Source organism: Macaca mulatta, chromosome X (assembly GCF_049350105.2).
Source record: "Macaca mulatta isolate MMU2019108-1 chromosome X, T2T-MMU8v2.0, whole genome shotgun sequence".
Lineage (NCBI taxonomy): Eukaryota > Metazoa > Chordata > Mammalia > Primates > Cercopithecidae > Macaca > Macaca mulatta.
The window spans coordinates 78,851,528-78,875,250 of NC_133426.1; the positions used below are offsets into that span (position 1 = coordinate 78,851,528).

The following is a 23,723-nucleotide window of genomic DNA, read 5'->3' on the forward strand; positions in this document are numbered from 1 at the left end:
AGAGTGGGTGGGGGTGGCTTTTAGAGTTGGTGAAGTGTGTGCCACGTGGTCAGGGATGTGCCTTTAGACTTGGATGTGCATGTGACAAGGAGGCTGCACAAAGGTCTGATCAGTCTCTCTTCCAAGAAAGCCCCCAACCAGCCCCTGTATGCCACGTGTTCCTGGAGTCTTAGGGCAATGAGACCAGGTACTCCTGAGGAGATAGCCACAGTGGTACTGGCAGCAGGAATTCAGTGAACAGCCTCCTTCACCCTCCCTTCTCCTCGCATCCCATCCAGCTCCTTCCCAGCTAGCCACCCACAACCCCGCCATGGGCCTCAGAATTGCTAAAGGGACATCAGACCATAGTACACATCATTAGATCTCAATGAAGAACACCTCTAGTTGGCCCGTCTCTTTGTAAGTAACTTTATTTTTATTTACAACAGAATTGGTGGCTTTATTCCTCCATCTTTAGGGACACTTGGCATCAGCAGCTAGATGGAAAGTCCGCAGTGAAGTCAAACTCATTCTGCCCCAGCCACAGCTCTGGAAGCTCATTGGCTCGGTCCAACCCCAGTTCCACCACCAGCGACATCAGCACCTCCTCATCCACTGGGTCCGAATCGATGATAGCAGGGTTCTGGGCACCAGCAGAAGGAGAGAGTGATTCCGCCCCTCCCGCCTGGGCCCCAAAGTCCCAGTTTTGCAGGGGCTCTGCCTCCCCGGGTTGGCCCGGAGTGGCGGCAGCCATACCCTGATACTGGCTGTTAAGTTTCTGCAGCTGCATACTAGCCAGCAAGTGAGGGGTGGGGTGCAGGTTGAAGGATGGGGATTTAGTGGGAGGGGTGGTGGTAGGAGAGCCTATTGGAGATCCTGAGGAACTAGTGGGAGCCCCACTGGCCTTGGTTCCATTTGAGGCTACCCCAGGGTAGTGCAGAATGGCCACTGCTTTGCGATCTTTCGCCGCAAGGTTGGAGTAGGCCACGGAGCTCATCTCTTGGTTGGCATCCTAGAAGACAGAGAAAAGCACACCATAGTAACCCTGCTCCTGGCTTGTCCTTCACCATTCAGCAGATTTAGAGGGTTCCTACCTGCACTTCATTTAGGACTAGAGGTGGGGAGGTAGCAAGAATACCCCCTTGAAAATTAGGCTCCCACCTCAAGCATCCTTTTGCTGCCATGGCTCTGAGCACTGAGGCCAGACCCCAGTTCTAGTGCTGGAGCATCTGCTGCCCTAAGTGGGTTCACCGCTTTCAGCTCCTTCCCCATAGCCTCCACCTCACCATCCTAAAAAGGGCACCTGCTGTCCCTCTTCTCAGACTCACTTTAGTCTCTTCAACAGAGTGGTTTTGCTCCAACTCGATTTCTCTGCTCCCTTCCCTGCCATCTTTCAACACCCCCAGTGGGTTCAATCTGACCACATTTAGGCAGAAGCTGTTCTCATTCTCTCCAGAGATAGCCCTGTTGTCTCCTCTCTGCTCAAGGACACTGGGTCATGCACCTAGGAGGGCCTGGCCCATGACCCCGGAAAATTTGTCTTTCCCTGCCTTATCTGCAAAATGGCAAAAATTACCTCCTTCGCAGGTGAGGTGCCACCCTTGACATCAAGTGCAGGCCTCGACGTTGTTGGCATTTCAGAGCCTTGGCAGAAGTTGGATAAATTGGCAGGAAGTGATGCTGCCAGCTGGAGCTGTTGTGCTGCAAGTGAGGAAGAAGCAGTGGTAAGGGCGAAAGGCTTCAGTGACCAACAAAGCACTAGCAAAGCCCGAAGCAGGGCAATGCCACGCAGCTACGAGGCAAGGATGGTGACTGGGTTAGAGCCAGGACCAGAGATGACCCGAGCACAGGGAGGAGATCAAGCTGGAACTTTTGCCTGAGGCAGGAAAGGTGCTTGAATTGGCCAGGTACTGCCCAGGCAGCCACCTACCCATATCACCAAGATGGGACACACTGCTTCCTCATGCAAGTGACTTCACAGTCCCAAGTTGTATGTGTGGGGGTGAGGGTGGCACTGTTCCTGGTTTGGAGGACAGGAATGTCCCTGAGTAGACAACATATTGTCTCAATGGGCTACTAGCATCCAGACTGGAGAGTAGGGGCCTCCACTGGGACTGGGAGAATGTGGGAAGAAGTCAGGGCAAGGAAGACCTAGAAAGCTAGAGGCTGCAGCACAGGGAAGAAAAAAGTCCCCAGTGCAAATGTCATGGAGCTCCAAAGCATGGCCTTGGGCACGCCTGTGAGAAGCCAGGCTGATTAGGGTAGTCTGGGGGCTCTGGGGCAGCTGGAGCCAGAGAAGCTAGGAATGTCTCACTTTCCTCCATGTCTCAAGCCCCTTCCAAGACAGCCCCAGCGTTGGGCTTTCCTAGGATGCCTACCCCAGAAACCTGAGTCCAGCCATTCCCATCTATAGTGACAAGTGAGGCATGGAGATTCAATGGCTTTTTAGTCAGGGAGCAGCGGTTCTGGGAGCAGAATCTAGCACCCCTATGCCCATATGCCTCACCTGACCACTGGCTAAGTCACCATACCTAGTTGGACTCAAAAGGCTTCCAAAGAAGTGATTTCCTGGCTCAAGTGCCAAAGGATAAGGGAATGAGGGCAAAAGAATACCAAACCAGAAAATAAACAACCCTCTGAAAATCTCAACTTATTTTCCTAGAGGCCTGTTTACAAAGAAGAAAAAAATGTCCCATAACCAGGCACAGTGGCACCCTCCTGTAGTCTCAGCTACTCAGGAAGCTGAGGTGGGAGGATCACCTGAGTCCCGGAGTTTGATACCAGGCTGGGCAACATAACGGGACCCTATCTCTTAAAAAAAAAAACAAAACCCATATATTCGAGCCTTCATGATCAATTAGAGATGTAGAATTTCATATTTATAAATACCTCTTGGTCCAGAGAATCTTGAGGACCTTAAAAAGAGTCTCTAATCTTTCCAAGGAGGCTAGGATTCTCCATGACACTCTCCACTCCACAGCGGTCATTAAGAATCTGCTTAGACACTTCTAGAAAGTGGCCACTTACTACCTCTCTGTATCATCTTTGCATTGCTTACTTGGGTGGATGGGGGGGGGGAGAGGGAAAAATAGAGAAAAAGGTAAACATTTTTTTTTTTTTTAATATGAGGAAAAAATATCAGCTGTTGGGTCCCGCATCATCACTTGATTGAAGCCCTGCTCCTTCTCTGAGGCAACCGTAGAAAAATATTTCAAAAGCAAGTGATCACCGACAAGGAGTGTAACACATGTCGTCTTCAAGAGCCCTAGCACGATCAGTATCAGACAATTTTCCTGTCCTAAGAAAAACGTCTGGGGGCCCTGTCCATCTTTTCCCGTTCCTATCCAGCCTTCACCCTCCTTTTTGCCGCCTGGTACCCGAATGTACAAAGCGACGAAAAAAACAACAGGAGCAGCAACAACAACAGCAAAACCAAAAGAGAAACATTAGAAAATTCAAGAAAGAACGAGCAAAAAAACTATCTCTATTCTGATATCAGTTCGTGGGGGAAGACCATTTTACCGCGCCTCCCTCTTCAGTCTGGGAGCTCCCCTAGAAGAGACCCTGTGTCCATTCAGATCTTCTGCCTTCCATCACTGACCCACCACCCACCCTGACCCCAGCCTGGGTCTGTGCTCCATAGGCGCTCAGTAAGTGTTGTTGAATGCGTCTGAAGAAGCAATCGCATTTCCATCGGCATCCCTGGCTCTGCTTCCCCGGTTTTCTGCCCTCCTCCACCACCTTCTAGCCTGTTCGTGGGCAATACTTGGCAATGCGGAAACGTCCCAGTCCGCTCTCCAAGCCGCGAGCTGACCACAGCGAAACGGCTGCGAGAAGCGGCTGGGAAACCTAGAGCAACAAGTGCCTCCTCACCGGCTGATTCCTCGCGGCCCCCCGGCCACCAGTTCCCAGTCCCGCCGCCCGCTCTTCGCTTCAGGCCTTCCCTTGGGCGAGCAGCCCCCTCCCGCCTAGACAGGGGTGGGAAGGGGAGAGGAAGGAGAGAAGAGAGAGGCAGGTGGGGGCCTCATCTTTAACCTGTTGGGGGACCAAAAGTTAAAATGGCACCAACCGGATGGTTCCATCTCGATTGCTATTTTCTCACTCAGAAGGAGAAATTTAAAAATCCAAACAGCACTGCGGCTTGGCTTGGACGCGCTCTAACCAGACCAGTCAGTTTCGCCACCTGAAAACTAAAGGCCCGTTGTTTGCGGACAGCTCGGCTGCCCTCCTCGCCGCATCCCAGATGGAGCCGCGGAACCGGGGGCGGCCAGGAGCATCCCCTGCACGGCGGGCGCGAGCACCCGGGCCACCGGGGCCCTGAGCGTCCGTTCCCGCAAGTGCTGTATCAGTAACTGATCGTAGAGACAGCATGGACAGGCAGGCGGGAAGGGGGCGCGGGGTGTCGGCCTCCGCGGCGAGTCTGCACTCCGACGCCGGCGGCGGCCACTCCCGCGCCTCATCAACACTTACTGAGCGCCCGCTGAGCATCCGACGCGGCCGCAGGCTGAGCCTACCCCCTAGCCAAGCCGCCTGCGGTCAGTGCTAAAACCCCGCTAGGAGAAGAGTTAGAGAGGCTCGGAGAGGTGCGGTAACTTGCCCAAGGTCACAGCGCTAGGAAGTGGCGGAGCCGGGATTCGCAGCCAGGTCTCTCTGATTCCAAGTCCGGTGCTCTGCGAAGCAGGGACTCGGCGCGCTGCTCGCCAGCCCGCGTTTATAGGGAGAGGGGTGTGCGCGTGGGTGTGTGTGTGTGGGCGTGTGTCGGGGGAGGGGAGAGCTGAGGTCGACTGGGCAGTAGAGGCAAGTTGCCCTAATTCGCTAACTTCCATCCCGCAATTCCACTGAACTCGGCCCGAAAAGCCCCTCTTGCCTCATTCCCCGAAGGAAATCTGAGCTTTGTGCAGCTCCGGAGCCAGAGCGTCCAGATGCGGTCCGGGCGATTAGCAAAGTCGGTGGAAGCCAAGCTGGAGAAAGCGCGGGCGCGGGGAGAAAAGGTGCTGCCGTCTCCCCGGGAGAAGCGGGCGCCCGGCCCCGCTGGCCGGCAGGGGGGCGCGCTGGCGAGCGAACCAGAGCGCTGGCGGGCAGGCGGGCGGCCCCTCGCCCCCAGCAGAGCAGCTTTCCAACAGAAAACAAGACTCCCCAGAACCCTCCGGCCCGCCTGGCGGTCGCCCACTCCCCACGCCCGTTCCACGGGAGTCCTCGGCCCCGCCGCCCAGCCAGGCGCCCAGCCCGGCGGCCCGGCTTACCTCTGAGAAGCCGCCTGCCCTAGAGAGAGGGAAGCGCGGAGCTCGGTGAGCCGCAGGAGAGGCGGCGGAGCCCCCAGCCCCTGGCACGCACGCCGCCGCCACCGCTGCAGCGAACCGGTCGCGCTCAGCGCCCGCGGCCGCGCCGGTGGCCACCCGACCCCGGGGCGCCTGGGAAAAGCCCGCACCGCACCGCGCCGCCGCTGCACCGCACAGTGCCGCGCCAAGCAGCCCCGGCCCGAGCCGGTGCCCGCCCGCCCGCCCGCCCGCCCGCAGCTTCGGCGCCGGACTCCGGGGCGGTGGCGGTGGCGGCCACCGCGCTCCTTTCCCGGCGCTGGGGACCCGGCTCTCAAGCCCCCATTGCCGCCCGGAGAGCCCTGACGCACACGCACACGGCAGCAGACTGGCCTCGGCTAGGAATCCCAGGAAGGACAGACCCTTTTTTCCCCCTTTTTTTTCTCCCCTCAATTTCCACGTCTTTATAACCGGCTTAGGGCATTATTAGCACATGTCCTGGCTCATGGGCGAGTTGGTGGCAAAATCTGAACTGGATACTCACAGAGGGCCCGCGCAAGTGCTGTGCCGTCCGCTGCTCTCTTCCTCCTCACCGGGAACGGCCCCTCGCCGGCGGGCTACAAGAGGGCTGCCGGGCAGAGCGAGCTTCCTCTCGGCAGCTCAGCGGTGCCCCTTCTGCAGCTGTGCCGCCGGGAACATTTTTATAGCAGCGGCTGGCGTGTGTGGCCCTTTAAAGGCGCTCGAGCTGGTGCAGTCACCGCGGATCGTGTGAAAGCGAAGGGCCGGCTGGGGAACGGAGTCCACGCGGCCACGAGGGTCCGGCAGCCCTGTGGACCCGCCACGGCTCCCGGGGTGGGGCTCGCGAGTCCGGGTTATGGGCACCCCTCGCCCGGAGCCCTGGCCGGTGCCCGGCTTCTAAAGCTGTCGGGGGCCACGGCCCGGGACACTGGTTCTCCCCACCGCCCTGCGTGGACTTGCCCAATAAAGTCCACTTAGTAATTTCACTGAGGCAAAGGAGAGCCGTTAGTGTCTGTTTTCTGACCTAAATCTAGTCGGGGGCCAAAACGGGCTTCAGGGGTTTTGGGAGAGAGCTGTGGGCTCAAGGAGTGACCTGGAAGAGAGGGGCGCACACGGGACGGGGGAATGGTCACTAGTTTTCTGCAGGGCTTTCTTGGAGCCTGTCTGCCTTTTTGGGGGCTGTACTATCTCATTCGTTGAAGAGCTGAGGCTGGGGGTTCCTTTTCCTCTTGAAGTTGCCAGATTTTGGGCAGAGTCGCATGGAAGGCCTATATGGCAGCGGTGGCTTTCCTCGAAGTCCTGAGCTGGGGTTGGGTTGGAGGGTTTCTGTTCTGTGGTCATCCAGGGCAGGAGGCTGGCAGGATGCGACCCGGAGAAATGCTACTCTCCCGGACTGTGGGGCCTCGTGGGGTCACGAGGCTCGCAGAAAAGCCAACAGTAGGCAACGGGGTACGAAGAGCTTGCCCCAGGGTTCGCGGAGATTCCTCCTGTCTTCCCACGATGTCAGGTTGTTTTATTATGATTATGTAATCATTCCCGTCTAGCAAGAATAACGTTTTGCATTCGGAGTTCGTCTTTCTTGGGTAGAGATGTTGTCTTACAAATTCTTACTGGAAAGAGGTCTGGGTCTTCTCCCTCATCTCAATTTGGGTTCTTTGTGGCCAAGAAATTCCCATCTTACCTCTTACAGGAAGGCCATCAGGATTACCCCTCTATCACCGCAACCCCTTCCCTGCCGCTCTTGTTTTGCTGCCTTCCAGCAACAACTACTCAGTTTACACTGTTTATAAAACATACTCGTCAAGAAAAGGTCCTGATGTTTAAAAAAAAGGGGGGGAGGGAATGTCACGAAGTCATTTTCACTATGTATGTGTTCTGTCTTCTTAATTGGATTTGAAGACCTGAAGGTCTCTTTGTCTTTTTTTAGTAGCCCCAAGTGCCCTGCATTTGCTCTTCTAACAAAGTTCTGTTTGTTGACCGACTGACCGGCTTACTGACACAAAGACGGGAAGCAAATGGAGAGACGGATCAAGGCCCTTCCTCTGCATCTGGAGGAAGCTTGGGCGAGTGCCTTGGTCGCCAGGTAAACCCATTCCCCAGCCCTCAAAGCTGCCTTGCACAGCTCCAGTCTTTTCACCCACCCTGTCCCAACACAAACCCCGGTAGCAGCCACACCTCACACATCTTCGCTGCACTTTCTCACTTTGCTTGCAAGATTGTGGGCCCTGCCTAGTCTCCCTCTGATAAAAGGCGGGATCTGTCGGCACCCTAAAGCCTTACTGCAAACCGCGTGTGGAACACACCAAGTCCTCTTGGTGTTTGCCTGGGACGAAAAAAAAACTGTTTATGCGAAAACTAAGTGGTAGAGAATGAGCAACTCTAGGCTTTCGAATTGCGTGTTACTAATTTGAACCCCTGACCCACTCTCCCCGTCAGCCCCGGCTTGGCTCGGGAGCGGGTCTGGCAACAGCGGCAGCTTCTCCGCTGCAGGCTCCGGATCCGGGAGGTGTGGATCCGCCCTCCATCTATTGGATGGCTCCCAGGCCAATTGTTAGAAAGAGGCATATGTTCATCTCGGCTTCTGGAGTGTCTCCGGAGCAGTTGCTCAACAGCCAGCCCCCTCCCCCATCCGGACCATTGAAGGGCAGAAAAAGGAGCGCCCTCCACCACACTTCTCTGTGCCCACATGCCAGAAAGGGTCTCTCGCCTGGTGACTTCCTGTCATCTCCACTGCTCACCTCCTGGGGAGCAGGAAAGAGAGGGGCTTCAAGCACTCAGCTTTGGAGCACAAAAGCCACCCCTTTCCTTTTTGGGGAGATGGGAGAGGAGGTTAGTTGCAGAGGCTGAGAGGGAGCAAAGGAAACATTTGCATTTCTCGGCAAAAATGCTCTGATCCCTGACTTCCCCGTTGGCTCCAGCAGAGCTCAGAGCTCTCCGCTGAACTCTTATCTCCAACTTGGCAACTAGACCGCGAGCTTGCGAAGCGAGGAGAGGACAGGGATGGTCACCTACCGAGAACCTCTGTGCGCCAGCACTGGGCCTGGCATGTTCCTCATCCATCATCTCATTTAATTCCCAGGACAGCCCTTTGAGGTAGGGTTTACCAAAGGTGAAACAGAGCCTCGGGGAATTGCCCAAGTTCACATAGCCACGTGGCTGAGTGTTTGAATCTGGGTCAGGCTGGCTGCAAAGTTTCTACCCTCAGCCCTAATCCCTGCTGCCTAGGAGCGTAAGGAGGCTGTCTAGAGTGCAGGTTCAGGGGTCAGTCGGCCTGGGTTTAAATTCCTACTTTGCTGTTTGTTAGCGGCGAAGTCTTAGGCCAATGGCTTGATGCTTTGGGCTTCAGTTTTCCCATCTGTTAAATGGAGATAACAATGGTACCTACTCTGTGGGGGTTGCTTAGCCTGGTTGGTGCCCGCAGTGTAGTAAATAGCCAGTAAATGCTGTTACTGGGCCTTCTGATTATTTTCCTTTCACCTCCCGTCCCTACCTCAGCTCACACACTTCAGGTTCAGTAATACTTGCTGACTGATTAATTTTAAAACCAGACTGACAGGGGATGAAGGAGGTCTATAAACTCAGGGAGGAGAGGGAGAGAGAAAAATGCAGATTTCTTAAAATCCCACCCTCCAGAACCAAGGACTGCCTGAGCCATGTGATAGGAGTAAAGTTGGGACCAAAAAAAGGTGACCACTTTTTACAGGTCAGCCTATAAACTTACAGAGTGGTCTCCAGAAACATATGCTTAATATGTGTGTAGAAAAAACTTTAAAAACACAAGTTTTTATTCAAGAATATTTACAGCAGAATTGTTGATAATAGTGAAAAATGAAAAGGAACCTAAGTGTCTATGGTAAGGGAGTGTCCCTTAGTACCTTGACACACACACACACACACAAAATCCTGATTTTGAAACTCTTATTCATAGGAAAATATTCATAACAAAATATGAAATAAAAATGCTGAGTACAAAGTTGCATAAATATGATGCCAAGCTGCAAAGGGCACAAAGGGGACAAAATTAAATACTCACTATGGTTCCAATCATGTATGAATATGTACAGAAAGCAACAGTCTGGAAAATACCAAAATGATAACAGTGTCAGGAGAGTGGTAGGATTATGAGTGACTTTTTTCTCTTTTCCCCATATTATGCAACATTATTCTTATAAATAAATATAAGTTTATAGTTAATAAACTCCATAAACATTATGTTCCCACTTTTGTTAAAATATATGTGCATAGAAAAAAATATCCATAATCCCACTACTCAATTATAATCACTGTTAACAATTTTTGGTGTTAACAGTAATTATAATTGAGTAGTGGGATTATGGACAATATTTTTATTTTGCTTTTCTTTATTTTTCTGCAATATGATTATATTACTTTCTTGCAATTAAAGCAGATTCATAATTTGAAAAGTACATAATCAGAGGGATCCCACTTGAGTTAAGAGTATGAATGTAAGTTGAAAAAAATGAGAAGGAAGTATACTAAAATATTAACAGTTTTTATGTTAGGTGGTAAGGAATTATGGGTAATTTCTTCTCTCTTTTCTGTAATCTGCTTTTATTATTTTTACAATTAAAATAAAATGTACCTAAAAATAACATGCAATATGATCCTACTTTTGTTACAAATGAATATGTATATAGAAAAAAATAATAAACTACTCCAAAATGTGGTAGTGTCTGGGTGGTAAGGTTATGAGTGATTTTTGTTTTCTCCTTCATACATGATTTCCTATTCCAAATTTTCTACAGTCATCTTGTATTAATTTTTAATTGTGAAAAAAAGTATAAAGTACTTCAGTACTGAAGTTTTTATGGAAAAAAGGGCATGTCTGGAATTTGCTTTAAAACATTCCAGTTGAAGGTGGGGGGAAAGTGGATGGGGGATATAGATTAAATAAGATGATAATTGTTGAAGATGGCTTCATTATAATGTGTTTTTGTTTGTTTGTTTGTTTGTTTTGAGACAGGGTCTCACTCTGGCACCCAGGCTGGAGTGTAGTGGTGCTATCTTGGCTCACTGCCACCTCTGCCTCCTGGGCTCAAACGATTTTCCCACCTTTGTCTCCAGAGTAGCTGGGACTACATGCGCGTGCCACCATGCCCAGCTAATTTTTTGTGTTTTTGCATTTTTTGGTATTTATTTTGTAGAGATGGGGTTTCGTGATGTTGCCCAGATCTGTCTGCTTCGGCCGCCCAAAGTGCTGGGATTACAAGTGTGAGCCACCGCGCTAACCTATAATGTGTTCTTTACTCACGTACATGTTTTTTAATTTCCATAATAAATTTTTTACAACTATTTTTCACATACATTATCTCTTTTAATCTTATGCTACTCTTGTGGGGTCAGTTATCTCTATTTTATAGAAAATTGAGATTCAAAGAGGCGAAGTCACTGGACCTGTCACACAACTGGGAGGTGAGACTGGGTCTCTATACTCCAGTTCCAATTCTAAGAGCCCAGGGCTCTTGTACATATCCCAGTTGCTGCTGCTCTTTAAAATAATTAAAAATAATTAACACTTTGTTTATAAATGTAATTGTTCACTGCACAGAATTTGCAGATAACAGAAAAGCACTAGGAGGGAAACATAATAATCAACCCAACTGCATCCTAGTTAACCCTCAGCTGTCTGGCCGTGCAAACTTCATCTCAGTTGCCTCTTACTCCAGAGGTATTGTGTGCTGCAAATTCTTCTCAGCAAGAGTGGCTAGTGTTTCCTGATGGGCTATTGAACGAAGCTGCAACTCTTTGGGGCCCCTGTCACCTGTGGGTTCCCTGGAGACGGTGGGTCCTAACTGCCCTCCCTCCCCCTTCCACCCCCGTTATTTCCCAGTGTCCCCTTTAGATACTTCAGCCAGCACCACAGTTTTAGGGGAAGTCCTGGTGTCCCTTTTCCTCTTGCTCCATGTGAAGACTCTGCCCAGAAGCCCCCTTAGGATCCTGTGAGTCTGCAGCCACTGTGAGTATGCCTGTGCCTCCATTTCCCCATCTGGAAGATGCTAGTGAGAATAGCAGATGGGTCAGCCTCTGCCAGGGAGTGATGAGCTAACGTCTGTAGTGCTTTCCAGCCCCTCGGAGCAAGGTGCTGGAGCCTTCCCGGCTCTGCGCCTGCCCCTGCCAGCCTGAGTGAGCGCCTGGGCCTGGCCGCTCCGCTGGAGGGAGCGGCCGAATTCCTCTGACCCAGGCCAGCAGGCTTGGACAGGCACTCACTTTTGCTTCTGTGTTTAAAAAAAAAAAAAAAGGAAGAAGAAGAAATCAAGAGAAGACAAGATGAATTGAAGAAGAAGGGGAACAAGATCAGTTACTAGGTGAATGGGCCTGGAGAAACAGAAAATTGAGAAGAGAGCAGAGCGATCACAGGGCATCCTTGGGCACCCCAATCAGCTTCGTAGATTCTAGCCCTGGTTTCCTGTTTACACATGGGGTGGGGGAAGTTTGGAAAGCGCCAAGACTTGGGTCTAGTTGAATTGATTCCCTACTTGATTTCCTGTTATTTATGCATAATGGGAAAACCGCAAATACACAAACAGCTCAGGCCACCCCGTCTCTTGAATCCTTAGGGGCCATCTTCACAGCTCTGCCCACTCCAGCCTTCAGGGATGTCATTCCAGTGTATGCCCCTTCTCTGTGCCCCCTTCTGGCATTCAACTTCATAAGGACCCTAGCCAGTCAAGGCTATCATCCCCATTTTAGGGAGAAGGGCATCGAGGCACAGTGAGGGGAAACAAGCCTAAGATGACACAAAGGGTTAAGTGGCAGAGCTGGGATTCACAGCCAGGTCTGACTCACTCCTGAGGCCAAACATCCCCTACTAGGCTACCCTGTTATCGGTACCCCCCTGTTATCAGCGTCTATGCTTTTCTTTCTTCTAGAATGGATGGTTCACCACATCCATTGCAGTAAATAGTCAACACGTATGGCCAGAATGGATGCGTGGCCCAGATCTAGGGAGAGCTTTTGAGGGAGAAGCCCAGTTAGGGGCTGGGGCAGCAATCTCCAGGGATGAGGTGCAGGTGGGAGAGGACAGCAGCAAAGATAACTCTGAAAACTTTACCCAGGGAGAAGTCCGGAGTTCAAAGGCAGGGAGGGAGAGAGGTGCTGGTGGGGAGGAGAAAGAGAAGCAGCAGGCAGGCCCGGCCCTGGGCTGTTCGGGTGTCAGCAGTGAGGCTGGAGGCCTCGGGAAGGTGTGAGGCTTTGTGGGGGAAGAGAAACTCTGCTTTAAGCATGTTTAGTTTAAGCTGTTGGCAGAACATCCAAGTGGAAATAGCTCACACACAGCCAGGAATATAGGACTGGAAAGAAAGTGAGGTTGTGTCAAAAAGAGCAATCGGCAGGATGACTTTCAGCCAAACTGTTGGGGAACTTTCCCCTGCCTCTCTCCATGGCACAGAGAGGGGCTTTCTCCTCGAGGGGCCTGGGGGACACTGGCTTTTCCCTGCAGCCATCCCTCTCCCCTCTCCAGTCCCTCCAGCTCAGCACAATCAGGGACACGTGCTTCAAATCTCTAAAGGGCAGTGTGAGAGGATCTCAGTCCATAAATTTCCCCATGCCAGGGAGTGACAGGGGCCTCATCTCACGTTGCTAAATACATTTGGCTAGGCCTCAAGCATGCCAGGCCTTCCCTGGTTTCACTTTAGCTTCTAGAACACAGGCCTTTGGGGTCTTGTTTGCTCTCCTTTTTTGGCCACACGCCATTGTCAGGCCAGCACAGTGTCTCCCAGCTTACTTTATCCTTAAAAAGGTGAGGCCACTTTAGTCTGGCCCTGCTCCCTGCAACAGGAGGCTGAAACTGCTCGCTTGGCCTAAGACCTGAGAGATTTTACAGCCCTTTGCCCTGAATCTCATCTCCACGCTACCAGCATCTCCCTGGACTCCCCTTTCTCGGGGCCCAGCCCTCCTAGCCTCCCAATCCCATCTCAGCTGAGGCCTCACACTTCCATTCATCCGTGGATCCCACTTTGCCCCTTAGTCAGAGTCTCCACTGTCATGGAGAAGTCTCCCAGCTTGGACCACTGGCCCCTATTGCTTCTCTTGGCCCTTAACTTTGGGGCTGGGGGGCTGGCCCAGACAAACATGGCTGAGTGAACGTGGTTAGGAGTCATTTCGCATGCACAAACTGTGGGACTGGAAATATTTCCATGGATCCCCACAGCCACAGAGACTTGTCCCGCTGAGGACAAGATCAGTGTTGGAGATGGATTGAGGATCTGGGGTATCTCAGGGGATCAAGGTGCAGACTCTGCTGCCAGGCAAGCAGAGAGGACCACAGGCCTGGTTATACAAGGTAACACTTTCCTGCCTAGAGGCAGGGAGAGTGCCTCAGCTAGCACATACAGTCTGCTTGTACTAATTACAAAAAGGCGCCTCCTCTGGGAGGAGCAATTAGAACCAGGTGCTGCTTCCTCTGGGCTTTGCGCAACTCTCACCCCTGGGCCCATGGCTTTGCAAGAGGAACACAAGCTGAATTTCAGGGCACAACCTGCACAAACAGACTTTGAGGCCTTGCAAAGAGATGAGTCTGGGTCACCACATGGCTTGCTTAGGTTCCTGCAGTGGTCCGGCACCCCTGAGTATACCACCTCAAGGGAGTATTCTTTCTACTAGCTCTAAATAATAACATCAGTGGGAATGGTCACTGAACATTTATTAAGTGACAGACCCTCTCTGTTCTTAGTGCTCTGTGCTTATTCTCTCATTAAATCCCCCAACAACCTCAGGTGTTAGGTCAGTACTATTATTTCCTCATCCGTATTTTACTGATAGGGAAATTGAGGCACAGAGATATTAGGCAGCTTGACAAGGTTATACACCTTGTATGTTTTGGGCCGAGAATCTTAACCAGGCTGACTGGCCCCAGAGCCTCTGCTGGTGACCACTGGGCCTCACTGTCCCCTAAGTAGCACCCGTTGCCAGTATGGACCTGCCCCTTATAGTTCATAAAGGCCTTTCCCATCCATGAGTAAAGTCAATTCTCACACGGCGTCCTCACTCCTTGGAATGTTGTCTCTGTTACTATCAGGTCTTCCCTGATGACTTTTTCTTTTTGGTGTGTGGTGACGGAGTCTCGCTCTGTCACCCAGGCTGGAGTGCAGTGGCGCCATCTCTGCTCACTGCAACTCCGCCTCCTGGGTTCAAGCAATTCTCCTGCTCTGTCTCCCGAGTAGCTGGTATCACAGGTGCGCACCACCGTGCCCAGCTAATTTTTTGTATTTTTAGTAGAGATGGGGTTTCACCATGTTGGCCTGACTGGTCTTGAACTCCTGACCTCAAGTGATCCACCCACCTTGGCCTCCCAAAGTGTTAGGATTACAGGCATGAGCCACAGCACCCGGCTCCTGATCACATCTTATAGATGAAGGAAGGATGCTTGGAGAGGTGAGATGGCCTTGCTGAGGTCAGACAGCTAGCAAGTGAGGATGCTGCCATTTTAATCCGTTCTTCCGGGTTCAGTCTTTCTTTCCCCAGTGACTGTGTACCCCATCTCCTTGCCCTCAGGTTCTCACCTTTCCTCAAAACTGAATGTCAGAGCTGGTAGGGACTGGAGAGATGACCTTATCCGAACTTGTCACTCACTGTTACAGAATAGAAAGTTAGTGCTGTATTGATACCTGGATGGACTGGAGTCAGGGTAAAAACGACAGACCTGAGCAGAAAGAAATGTATTCAATGCAGAGAGAAAGGAGAACCAATCAGAGGGAGAGAAAGATAACAATGGGGGGGCATGGGGGTGGTGGAGGGAAAGAATACGCAGAAGCCTGGGAAGAAAACAAGGTAAGGAAAAGAAATCAAATGAGAAAGAAAAAGGCCCAAAGTGGGGTGAAGGCATAAGTGACCAGCCATCTGGAAGCAGCACTGAGCTCGGCGGGGGCGTGTGTTTGTGAAGCAGGGGAGCTGGACCGACAGGTGCGAGGGCCCAGCTGCAGCCAGCCAGGAGCTGTCCAGGCCTAGCGCCCAACAGGAAAGAAGGCATGGCCCCCGCAAGAGACTTCTCAAGGGAGATTTTGGCTGCAGGAATATGGGGAGGAAACTGCCCTCTTCTAGAGGCAGAGTAGACCCTCAGCAGGTCCAAGGTGGGGAGGCTTGCCTCTGAAGAGCTCCTGGGGTTCCAGGCGAGGAAGGTTCCCATGGCCTTTCTTTGCACTTGCATTTTTTTTTTTTTAAGTCTCTCCCAAGTGTGACCTTTGGAGTCTGGAATATGGATGATGCTCTGCTGTGTTTGTGTCTCAGGCTGCCTCGTCCTGGCCTTGAATGGTCCGAGGGGATTAGTAAATGCCAATTCGTGCTACCAACAGCTGAAACCCAACAGGAATAGGTAGGGAGGGGAAAAGGGCTGCCAGACCCAACTGGCCACTCTCCCTCTCAGCTCCAGCTGTGGCCTAGTCTGATAGTGAGAGCACAGGGCTCCACCATCAAACTGACCCTGGTTCAAGTCCTGAGGCTGCCACTTGCTAGCTTTGTCTTTGGGCAAGTGACTTTGGCTCTTTGGGCCTCAGTTTCCTTACATGTCAGGGGAAAATAAGAATGCCTACGTCATGAGGTTGTGCCAGGGTTGAATGACATAACGTCTATGGCTATAAACTCTCAAGTGCTGTACACATGTAAGTAATTACTCTTCCCTGACTCCTCTTCCCTGCTGCTTGGGGGATGGAGTCAGCCTTTCAATCTGAGTCCAGTTCCAAGCCTGACTTCACCTCTTTGGCCCTGTTTTCCTCATTGTCACATATGACTATGTGGGAAGTCAGGCCTCCCTGACCCACCGGGGTGGGCTCAGGGCTGGCTGTTCTTCCCACACCGTTTTTCATTCAGGCCACAAATGTGAGCTGAGCCCCTACATGGCCCTTCTTCAGTCACCAAGGCCTCAGAGGGACCAAGGCACCGCCTAAACCCTCAAGGAGTTCCCAATATAGTGTGGGAGATAGAAAAGCAGACCTTAAAATGAAGTGCGAGACAGGAGGTGACATCTGAGCTGAAGATCAGCATTCCCCAGGTGTTGGGGACAGCATGGACAAAGGTGCTGATGGGAGCTAGGAAACAGCACAGGATGGGATCCGTGAAGTTGCAGGAGCCAGACTTGGATGCCACATTAAGAAATTCAGCCTTTATATTGTGGTCACTTAAGGTGATGTGGGCAGATAAGCGTGGAGCCTGGTACAGTCGGTTACTCAGTAAAGCATGCTCATTGCCTCGACTTTCTCTCTCCATCTTCCATCCCCACCAGTGAGCAAGCGAGCCAGCCGTAGGCTTCCTGGAGGGCTCCCAGGTCTCTGCCCTGAACATGGCCCCATAAGGGCTCTTGATCCCCCTGTTTCCCTGCACATTTTCCCAAACTCAGTAAATGGCACCTCTGTTCACCCAGTTTCTCAGAACCCAAAACCTTGCTTTCATCTTTTTCTTTCTCTCTCCCCCTAGATATAACTGATGTGAGCAAATTCTGTTGGCTGTTTCTGAAATACAGCCAGAGGCCAGGTGCAGTGGCTCACTTCAGTAATCCTAATACTTAGGGAGGCTGAGGCAGGAGGATTGCTCAAGGCCAGGAGTTGGAGACCAGCCTGGGCAATGTAGCAAGAGCCGGGCTATAAAAAATAAAAATAAAAGAATCAGCAAGGCACAGTGGCTCTTGCCTGTAGTCTTAGCTACTCAAGAGGCCGAGGAAAAAGAAACACTTGAGCCCAAGATTTCAAGGTTACGGTGAGCCATGATCACACCACTGCACGCCAGTCTCGGTGACAGAGCGAGACTCTGTCTCTAAAAAAATTTTTTTAAATGCAGCCAAAATCCAAACCACTCCTCACCACTTCCATAGCCACCACCCTGGCCTGAGTCACTCTCATCTCTTCCCTGTAGCCACCCTCTGACCAGTCCCTTTGCTCTCTAGCCTCTGGCCCCTGTTCTTCGCACAGCAGCCAGAAGGGTCCTGTCCCCTCTGCTCAGGAGTGTCGAATGGCTCTCCATCCCATGCAGGGTAAAAGCCAAAGTTCTTACAGTGGCCCATGTCACCTGATCCTTCCTGCTTCTCTACACTCATTTCCTCCTACTCTACCCTCGTTCCCTCAGCTTCATGCACATCGGTCTCGCCATTTCTTGGATATGACAAGGCAGTTCCTGTCTCATGCTCTTTGCATTTGCTGTTCCCTCTGCCTGGGACACTCTTTCCCTGATGGCCACCTGGCTAGCCATTCAGGTTTTTGCTCACTGTCACCTTCTCAAATGGGCCTTCCCTGGGCACCCTTTGTAACATAGCCCTGTCCCACTCAACTTTTATCTTGTTTGATTTTCTCCATAGTACTTACCACTGCTTGCCATATTGTATTTATTCTCTGTCTCTCCAACTAGAGTGAACACTCCATGAGAGCAGAGATTTTGTTTTTTGAGACAGGGTCTCGCTCCATCACCCAGGCTGGAGGGCAGTGGTGTGATGCCCTCGGCTCACCATGGCCTCTACCTCCTCGGCACAAGCATTCTCCCACCTCAGCCTCTCGAGTAGCTGGGACTACAAGCACGTACCACCGTACCTGGTTAATATCTTTTAAATTTTATTGTAGAGATGGGTCTTGCTATGTTGCCCAGGCTGGTCTTGAATTCCTGGGCTCAAACAATTCTCCCGCGTCAGTCTCCCAAAGTGCTGGGATTATAGGCATGAGCTACTATACCCTCTATCCTTTTAAGCCTCTGGTAACCCCAGGACCGTGCTATGGGGCTAACTGGTGGGCACCTTTGGAGGAAGCATTCCAGTCTGGCAGGAAAGCTGCAGAGTAGTGAGTTGTGCCCACCAGCCTGGGAGTGGAGTGGCCCAGAGAGGATGGCTACAGTGTGGAGGGGAGGAAGGGCAGATGAAAAGTGCTGGATACAGGGCATTAGTAGGCCTAAGAAATGGCAGTACCCGTCCACTGTCCCCACCAGTCTACAACTGTGATTTTGTGGTTTCTCTTCAGCCTGCCTCCTTTCATATACACATATGCACATTAGTACCACTCCCCAGCTCACCCCTCATTCCCACTCTTATTCTGCCTTTATCTTCACTTTCAGCTTGTGCAAACCCATGCCCTCCATCCTGCCCATAGTGTGATTCCCAACAGGGAATTTTTTGTTGTGGTTGTTTTGTTTATGAGATGGAGTCTTGCACTGTCGCTCAAGCTGGAGTGCAATGGTGTGATCTTGGCTCACTGTAGCCTCTGCCTCCCGGGTTAAAGCAATTCTCCTGCCTCAGCCTCCTGAGTAGCTGGGATTACAGGCATGTGCCACCATGCCCGGCTAATTTTTTGTATTTTTAGTAGAGACAGGGTTTCACTGTGTTGGCCAGGTTGGTCTCGAACTCCTGACCTCATGATCCGCCTGCCTCGGCCTCCCAAAGTGCTGGGATTACAGGCCTGAGCCACCGCGCCCAGCCCCAGCAGGGAATTTCAAAAGGCATTTAGGTAGCTTTTGGGGGAAGATACATTAGGATTGCACTGTATGTCTAGAGTTAGCCTGCGCCCCTGGGAAAATTAGGATGGGCTCATAGTCACTGCTATTCCCTTTAATTCCTCCCAGCATTTACTGAGGTCCTACTACATGTCTATCATGAGTGCTGGACCTGAAGAGATGGGAAAGATCAATGAGTGTTGTCAAAGAGTCAGGTAACTAATAACTTACTATTAAGCATCTAAAACATGCCCATCTCACTAGTAAAACAAAATAAATGAAAATTCAAACAAGGAGATATTTTTACTTTTTAGGTGGGAAAAGATGAAGTTGTAGGGAGGGTGTGGGGGCAGCCACATTCACACAGCTTTAGTGGGGCTGTGAATTGGGACAACACTTCTGGGAATCAAAACCCATCATCTCTTTTGTTGGTGTAGGTTACATGCCCTTTGATCCAGCAGTTTCACTTCTACAAATTTATCATGAGGAAATAATGCAACAAATGTGCAAGGGTATAGGCAAGAGGATCTTCACTGCAATTTTTTTTGAGGTGAATCGCACACAATGGAAAATTAACAGTTTTACCCAGGACAAAGAAAAGATAAATGTTTGAGGTGATAGCTGTTCCAGTTCCCCTAATTTGATCGTTACACATTATAGACAGGTGTCAAAATATCACACATACCTCCAAAATATGTACGACTTTTTTATATCAATTAAAACATAAAAAAGTAAATTAACCATTTTGAAGTGAAAATTCAGTGGCATTTGGTACATTCACAATGTTGTGTAATCACCACTGCTATCTGGTTCCAAAACATTTTCATTACTCCAAAACAAAACCTGTACCCTTTAAGCAGTCACTCCCAATTTTCCCCTCTGCCCAGGCCCTGGTAACAGCCAATCTGCTCTCTGTCTTTATGAATTTGCTTATTCCGGGGGTTTCATGTAAATAGAACTGTACAATACGTGACCTTTTATGCCTGGCTTCTTTCACTTAGCATAATGTTTCTAAGTACTGTATCAAGTATCAGTGCTTCATTCCCTTTTAAGGCTGAATAATATCCCCTTGTACGCATATGTCACAATTGGTTTATCCATTCATCCATTGATGGGCATTTATTAGAATATTGTGGCATTTATTTCACTACCTTTGGGCTATTGTGAATAGTGCTGCGATGAACATTCATATACAAATATTTCTTTGCATACCTGTTTTTAATTCTTTTGGATATATAGCTAGGAGAGTAATTGCTGGGTCATATGGTAATTCCATGTTTCACTTGTTGAGCAGCCACCAAACTGTTTCCCACTGCGGCTGCACCATTTTACATTCCCACACCAAGGTACAAGGATTCCAGTTTTTGTACATGCTCATCAACACTTGTTATTTTCTGTCTTTGATTATAGTGATCCAAATAGGTATAAACTGACAAGTGATTGCGGTTTTGATTTGCAGTTCCCAAATGACTAAATGATGTTGAGCATCTTTTCATGTGCTTGTTGCCCATTTGAATATCTTCTTTGCAGAAATGTCTAATCAAGTTCTTTGCCTTTTTTTTTTTTTTTTTTTTTTGAGACAGTGTCTTACTCTGTTGCCCAGGCTGGATGGCAGTGGCGTGATCATGGCTCAGTGCAGCCTCGACCTCCTGGGCTCAAGTGATCCTCCTGCCTCAGCCTCCTAAGTAGCTGGGACTACAGACGCAGGCCACCAAGCCTGGCTAATTTTTTTTTTTTTTGTAGAGACAGGGTCTCGCTGTGTTGATCAGGCTGATCTTGAAATCCTGGGCTCAAGAGATCCTCCTGCCTTGGCCTCCAGAAGTGCTGGCCTCTTTCACTTTCTTGATAATGTTTGCTGCAGCAAAAAAGTTTTTAACTTTGATGAAGTCTAATTTATCTATTTTTTTTCTTTTTTTTGAGACAGAGTCTCACTCTGTTGCCCAGGCTGGAGTGCAGTGGCTCAATCTCGGCTCACTACTCAATCTCTGCTTCCCAGGTTCAAGCGATTCTCCTGACTCAGCCTCCTGAGTAGCTGGAATTACAGGCGTGCACTACCACACCTGGCTAATTTTTTTGTATTTTTAGTAGAGACGGAGGTCTCACCAGGTTGGACAGGCTGGTCTCAAACTCCTGACCTCTGGTGATCTGCCCACCTCAGCCACCAAAAGTGCTGGGATTACAGGCGTGAGCCACTTCACCCGGCAGTCTAATTTATCTGTTTCTCCTTTTGTTGCTCGTGCTTTTGGTGTCATAGCTAAGAATACATTACCAAATCCAAGGTCATGATCTACTCCTATGTTTTCTTCTAAGCATTTCATAGTTTTATCTAATACATTTAGGTCTTTGATCCATTTTGAACTCATTTTTTGTATAGTATGAGATAGAGTTTCAACTTCATTCTTTTTTTTTTTTTTCCAAGATGGAGTCTAGCTCTGTTGCCCAGGCTGGAGTGCAGTGGTACGATCTTGGCTCACTGCAACCTCCACCTCCCAGATTCAAGTGATTGTCCTGCCTCAGCCTCCTGAGTAGCTGGGATTACAGGTGCACGCCACCATGCCCAGCTAACTTCATTCTTTTGCATGTTGAAATCCAGTTGTCTCAGCACCATTTGTTGAAGAGACTTCTTTTTCCCCATTGAATGGACTTGGCATCTCTGTCCAAAATCAATTGACCATAGGTGTATTTCTGTACTTTCAATTCTGTTCCATTGTACCTATATGTCTGTACTTATGCCAGTAACACACTGTTTTGATTACTATAGCTTTGTGGTAAGTTTTGAAATAGGGAATCATGAGTCCTCCTCCAACTTTGTTCTTTTTTGAGATGGTTTTGCTATTTGGGGTCTCTTGAAACTCCATATGAATTTCAGGATGGATTTTTCTATGTCTGCAAAAAAGTCTTTGGGATTTTCATAGGAATTGCATTCAATCTGCAGATCGTTTTGAGTAGTATTGACACCATACAATATTAAGTCTTTCAATCTATGAACACAGATGTTTCCATTTATCTGTGCCTTCTTTAATTTCTCTCAGCAACATTTTATAGTTTCAGTGTACAAGTTTTTTGCCTCCTTTGCTAAGTTTATTCCTAAATATTTTATTCTTTTGGATGTTATTGTAAATATAACTGTTTTCTTTTTCTTTTCTTTTCTTTTTCTTTTTTTTTTTTTTTTTTTGAGATGGAGTCTCACTCTGTTGCCCAGGCTGGAGTACAGTGGCACAATCTCGGCTCACTGCAAACCGCGCCTCCTGGGTTCAAGTGATTCTCCTGCCTCAGCATCCCGAGTAGCTGGGACTACAGGTGCGTGCCACCACGCCTGGCTACTTTTTTGTATTTTTAGTAGAGACGGAGTTTCACTGTGTTAGCCAAGATGGTTTCCATCTCCTGACCTCATGATCCGCCCACCTTGGCCTCCCAAAGTGCTGGGATTATAGGCGTGAGCCACTGCTCCTGGCCAGAACTGTTTTCTTAATTTCCTTTTCAGATTATTCATTGTTGATGTATAGAAACACAACTGATTTTTGTTTGTTAACCTTGTACCCTGCTACTTTGCTGAATTCATTTATTAGCTCTAGTGGTTGTTGTTGTTGTGCAGTGTTTTTATTCGTAAGGAAAATTGAGAAAATTCTGAAGGTTGAGCGATAGGGGACAGGTTAAACAAATTTTGAAACATCCATATAATAGGATCATTTCAAGCATCAGGTTGCCTTCCTTTTTGGTATGTCTGGTATATGTTATAATGGAAAATGAATAAAGTAACTGTTTCTAAATTGATATGGAAAGCTGTCCATGGCATATAATTAAGTGAAAGAAAAATCAGGTTGCAGAACTGTTTCATTTCATTTACATAAAAGTCAAATGGTCATATATGCATAATGCCAGCTCCATTGAGACACAGACCGTTGTCTGTTTGTACACAGATGTAACCCTAGTGCCTGGCACACTGCATGGCACATAGTAGGTGCTCAATAATATTTATGCAGCAAATGAAAAAAGTCTGGAAAGAAAAATACTAAATTGCCAATAGTGGTTATCACTGAAGTATAGGGATGTGAGGGAACCATTATCTGTATTATTTGAAAGTTTTTACCTGTAGCATATATTGGGGGGAAATATTTCATTACACACACACACACACACACACGGACACATTCTCTTACCGAGTAAGTGGTTAGGAGAAAGGCACAGTGGGCCAAAGGAGGAAGGTGCCAGGACTCCATCTGAGGTAAACAACTGGGCCTTGTCAGGCTCCTTATTATTTATTTATTTATTTGTCCGCACAGTAGCCAGAGTAGGCTTTTCAGAATGCAAATCTGATCAGACCACTCCTTGGCTTAAAACTCGGATGGCTTCCTTACCTGCAGACTCAAGCCCAACCCCCCCAACCTGGCATAGGAAGCCCTTTGTGATCTAGTTCCTGCTATCTTTACTTGCAGCAACTCACCAATATAGATTTTAATGTTTTATTGTGAAAATTTAAAAACCACAAAACCAGAGAGATTCAGCTTGAGTGTCACCACTTACTTGTAGCCTTCATGGTTTTCCCAGTCTAGATTGCCTGTCTCCTCCTCTGTGTTAATAATACCCAGACTAAGGCATTGCTTTGTCTTACTACATAGTGCTACCGTTCTCTAAGCATGTATTGAGAGAGAGAGAGAGGAGAGAGAGATAGAGAGAGAATGATAAATGATAGATGGTATCTGGGGATTGCCAGGGCAAGGTGGCTACTTTAGTTAGGGTAAGGTGGTCACAGTATTATTATTATTACTTACTTATTTATTTATTTATTTAATTTTTTTGAGATGGAGTCTTGCTCCCGTCGAGTAGGCTGGAGTGCAGTGGTGCGATCTTGGATCACTGCGACCTCCACCTCCCGGGTTCAAGCGATTCTCCTTCCTCAGTGTCCCGAGTAGCTAGGATTACAGGCATGCGCCATCACACCCAGCTAATTTTTGTATTTTTAGTAGAGATGGGGTTTTGCCATGTTGGCCAGGCTGGTCTTGAACTCCTGACCTCAGGTGATCCACCCTCCTCGGCCTCCCAAAGTGCTGG

At 49.3% G+C, this 23,723-nt stretch overlaps 1 protein-coding gene and 1 long non-coding RNA gene across 16 annotated transcripts; one reads left to right on the forward strand and one right to left on the reverse strand.

Moving 5' to 3' along the window:
- Window positions 1-387: 387 nt before the first annotated feature.
- Window positions 388-7,025, reverse strand: CITED1 (Cbp/p300 interacting transactivator with Glu/Asp rich carboxy-terminal domain 1). 15 transcript variants are annotated; one of them, XM_077987716.1, is made up of 7 exons: window positions 5,657-5,725; window positions 5,040-5,241; window positions 4,577-4,763; window positions 4,049-4,169; window positions 3,592-3,828; window positions 1,556-1,680; window positions 397-991 (listed from the first exon to the last, which is right to left on the reverse strand). In XM_077987716.1, the coding sequence occupies exons 4-7, from the start codon at window positions 4,059-4,061 to the stop codon at window positions 470-472; spliced, it is 897 nt and encodes a 298-aa protein (XP_077843842.1). In that variant the 5' UTR covers window positions 4,062-4,169; window positions 4,577-4,763; window positions 5,040-5,241; window positions 5,657-5,725; the 3' UTR covers window positions 397-469. The 15 variants fall into 15 exon arrangements, with proteins under 15 accessions (NP_001253106.1, XP_077843842.1, XP_028697595.2 ...); XM_028841762.2 differs by lacking the exon at window positions 3,592-3,828; XM_077987719.1 differs by lacking the exons at window positions 3,592-3,828; window positions 4,577-4,763 and adding an exon at window positions 4,847-4,940 and having other exon boundaries at window positions 5,223-5,241; window positions 5,612-5,725.
- LOC144338746 (uncharacterized) lies at window positions 5,819-22,445 on the forward strand. Its single transcript, XR_013413097.1, has 4 exons — window positions 5,819-6,759; window positions 7,180-7,335; window positions 11,104-11,229; window positions 21,091-22,445. It is a non-coding gene; the product is annotated as an uncharacterized LOC144338746 (long non-coding RNA).
- The last annotated feature ends 1,278 nt before the right edge of the window (window positions 22,446-23,723 follow it).

What these genes read in the sequence shown, in the direction of transcription:
- CITED1 (XM_077987716.1), bottom strand. An exon ending in AGACCCAGGCTGGGGTCAGG is followed by an intron (nt 1,681 to 3,591) that starts GTGGGTGGTGGG and finishes CCTCACTTGCAG; the next exon opens with CACAACAGCTCCAGCTGGCA. An exon ending in GCACCTCACCTGCGAAGGAG is followed by an intron (nt 992 to 1,555) that starts GTAATTTTTGCC and finishes TCTGTCTTCTAG; the next exon opens with GATGCCAACCAAGAGATGAG.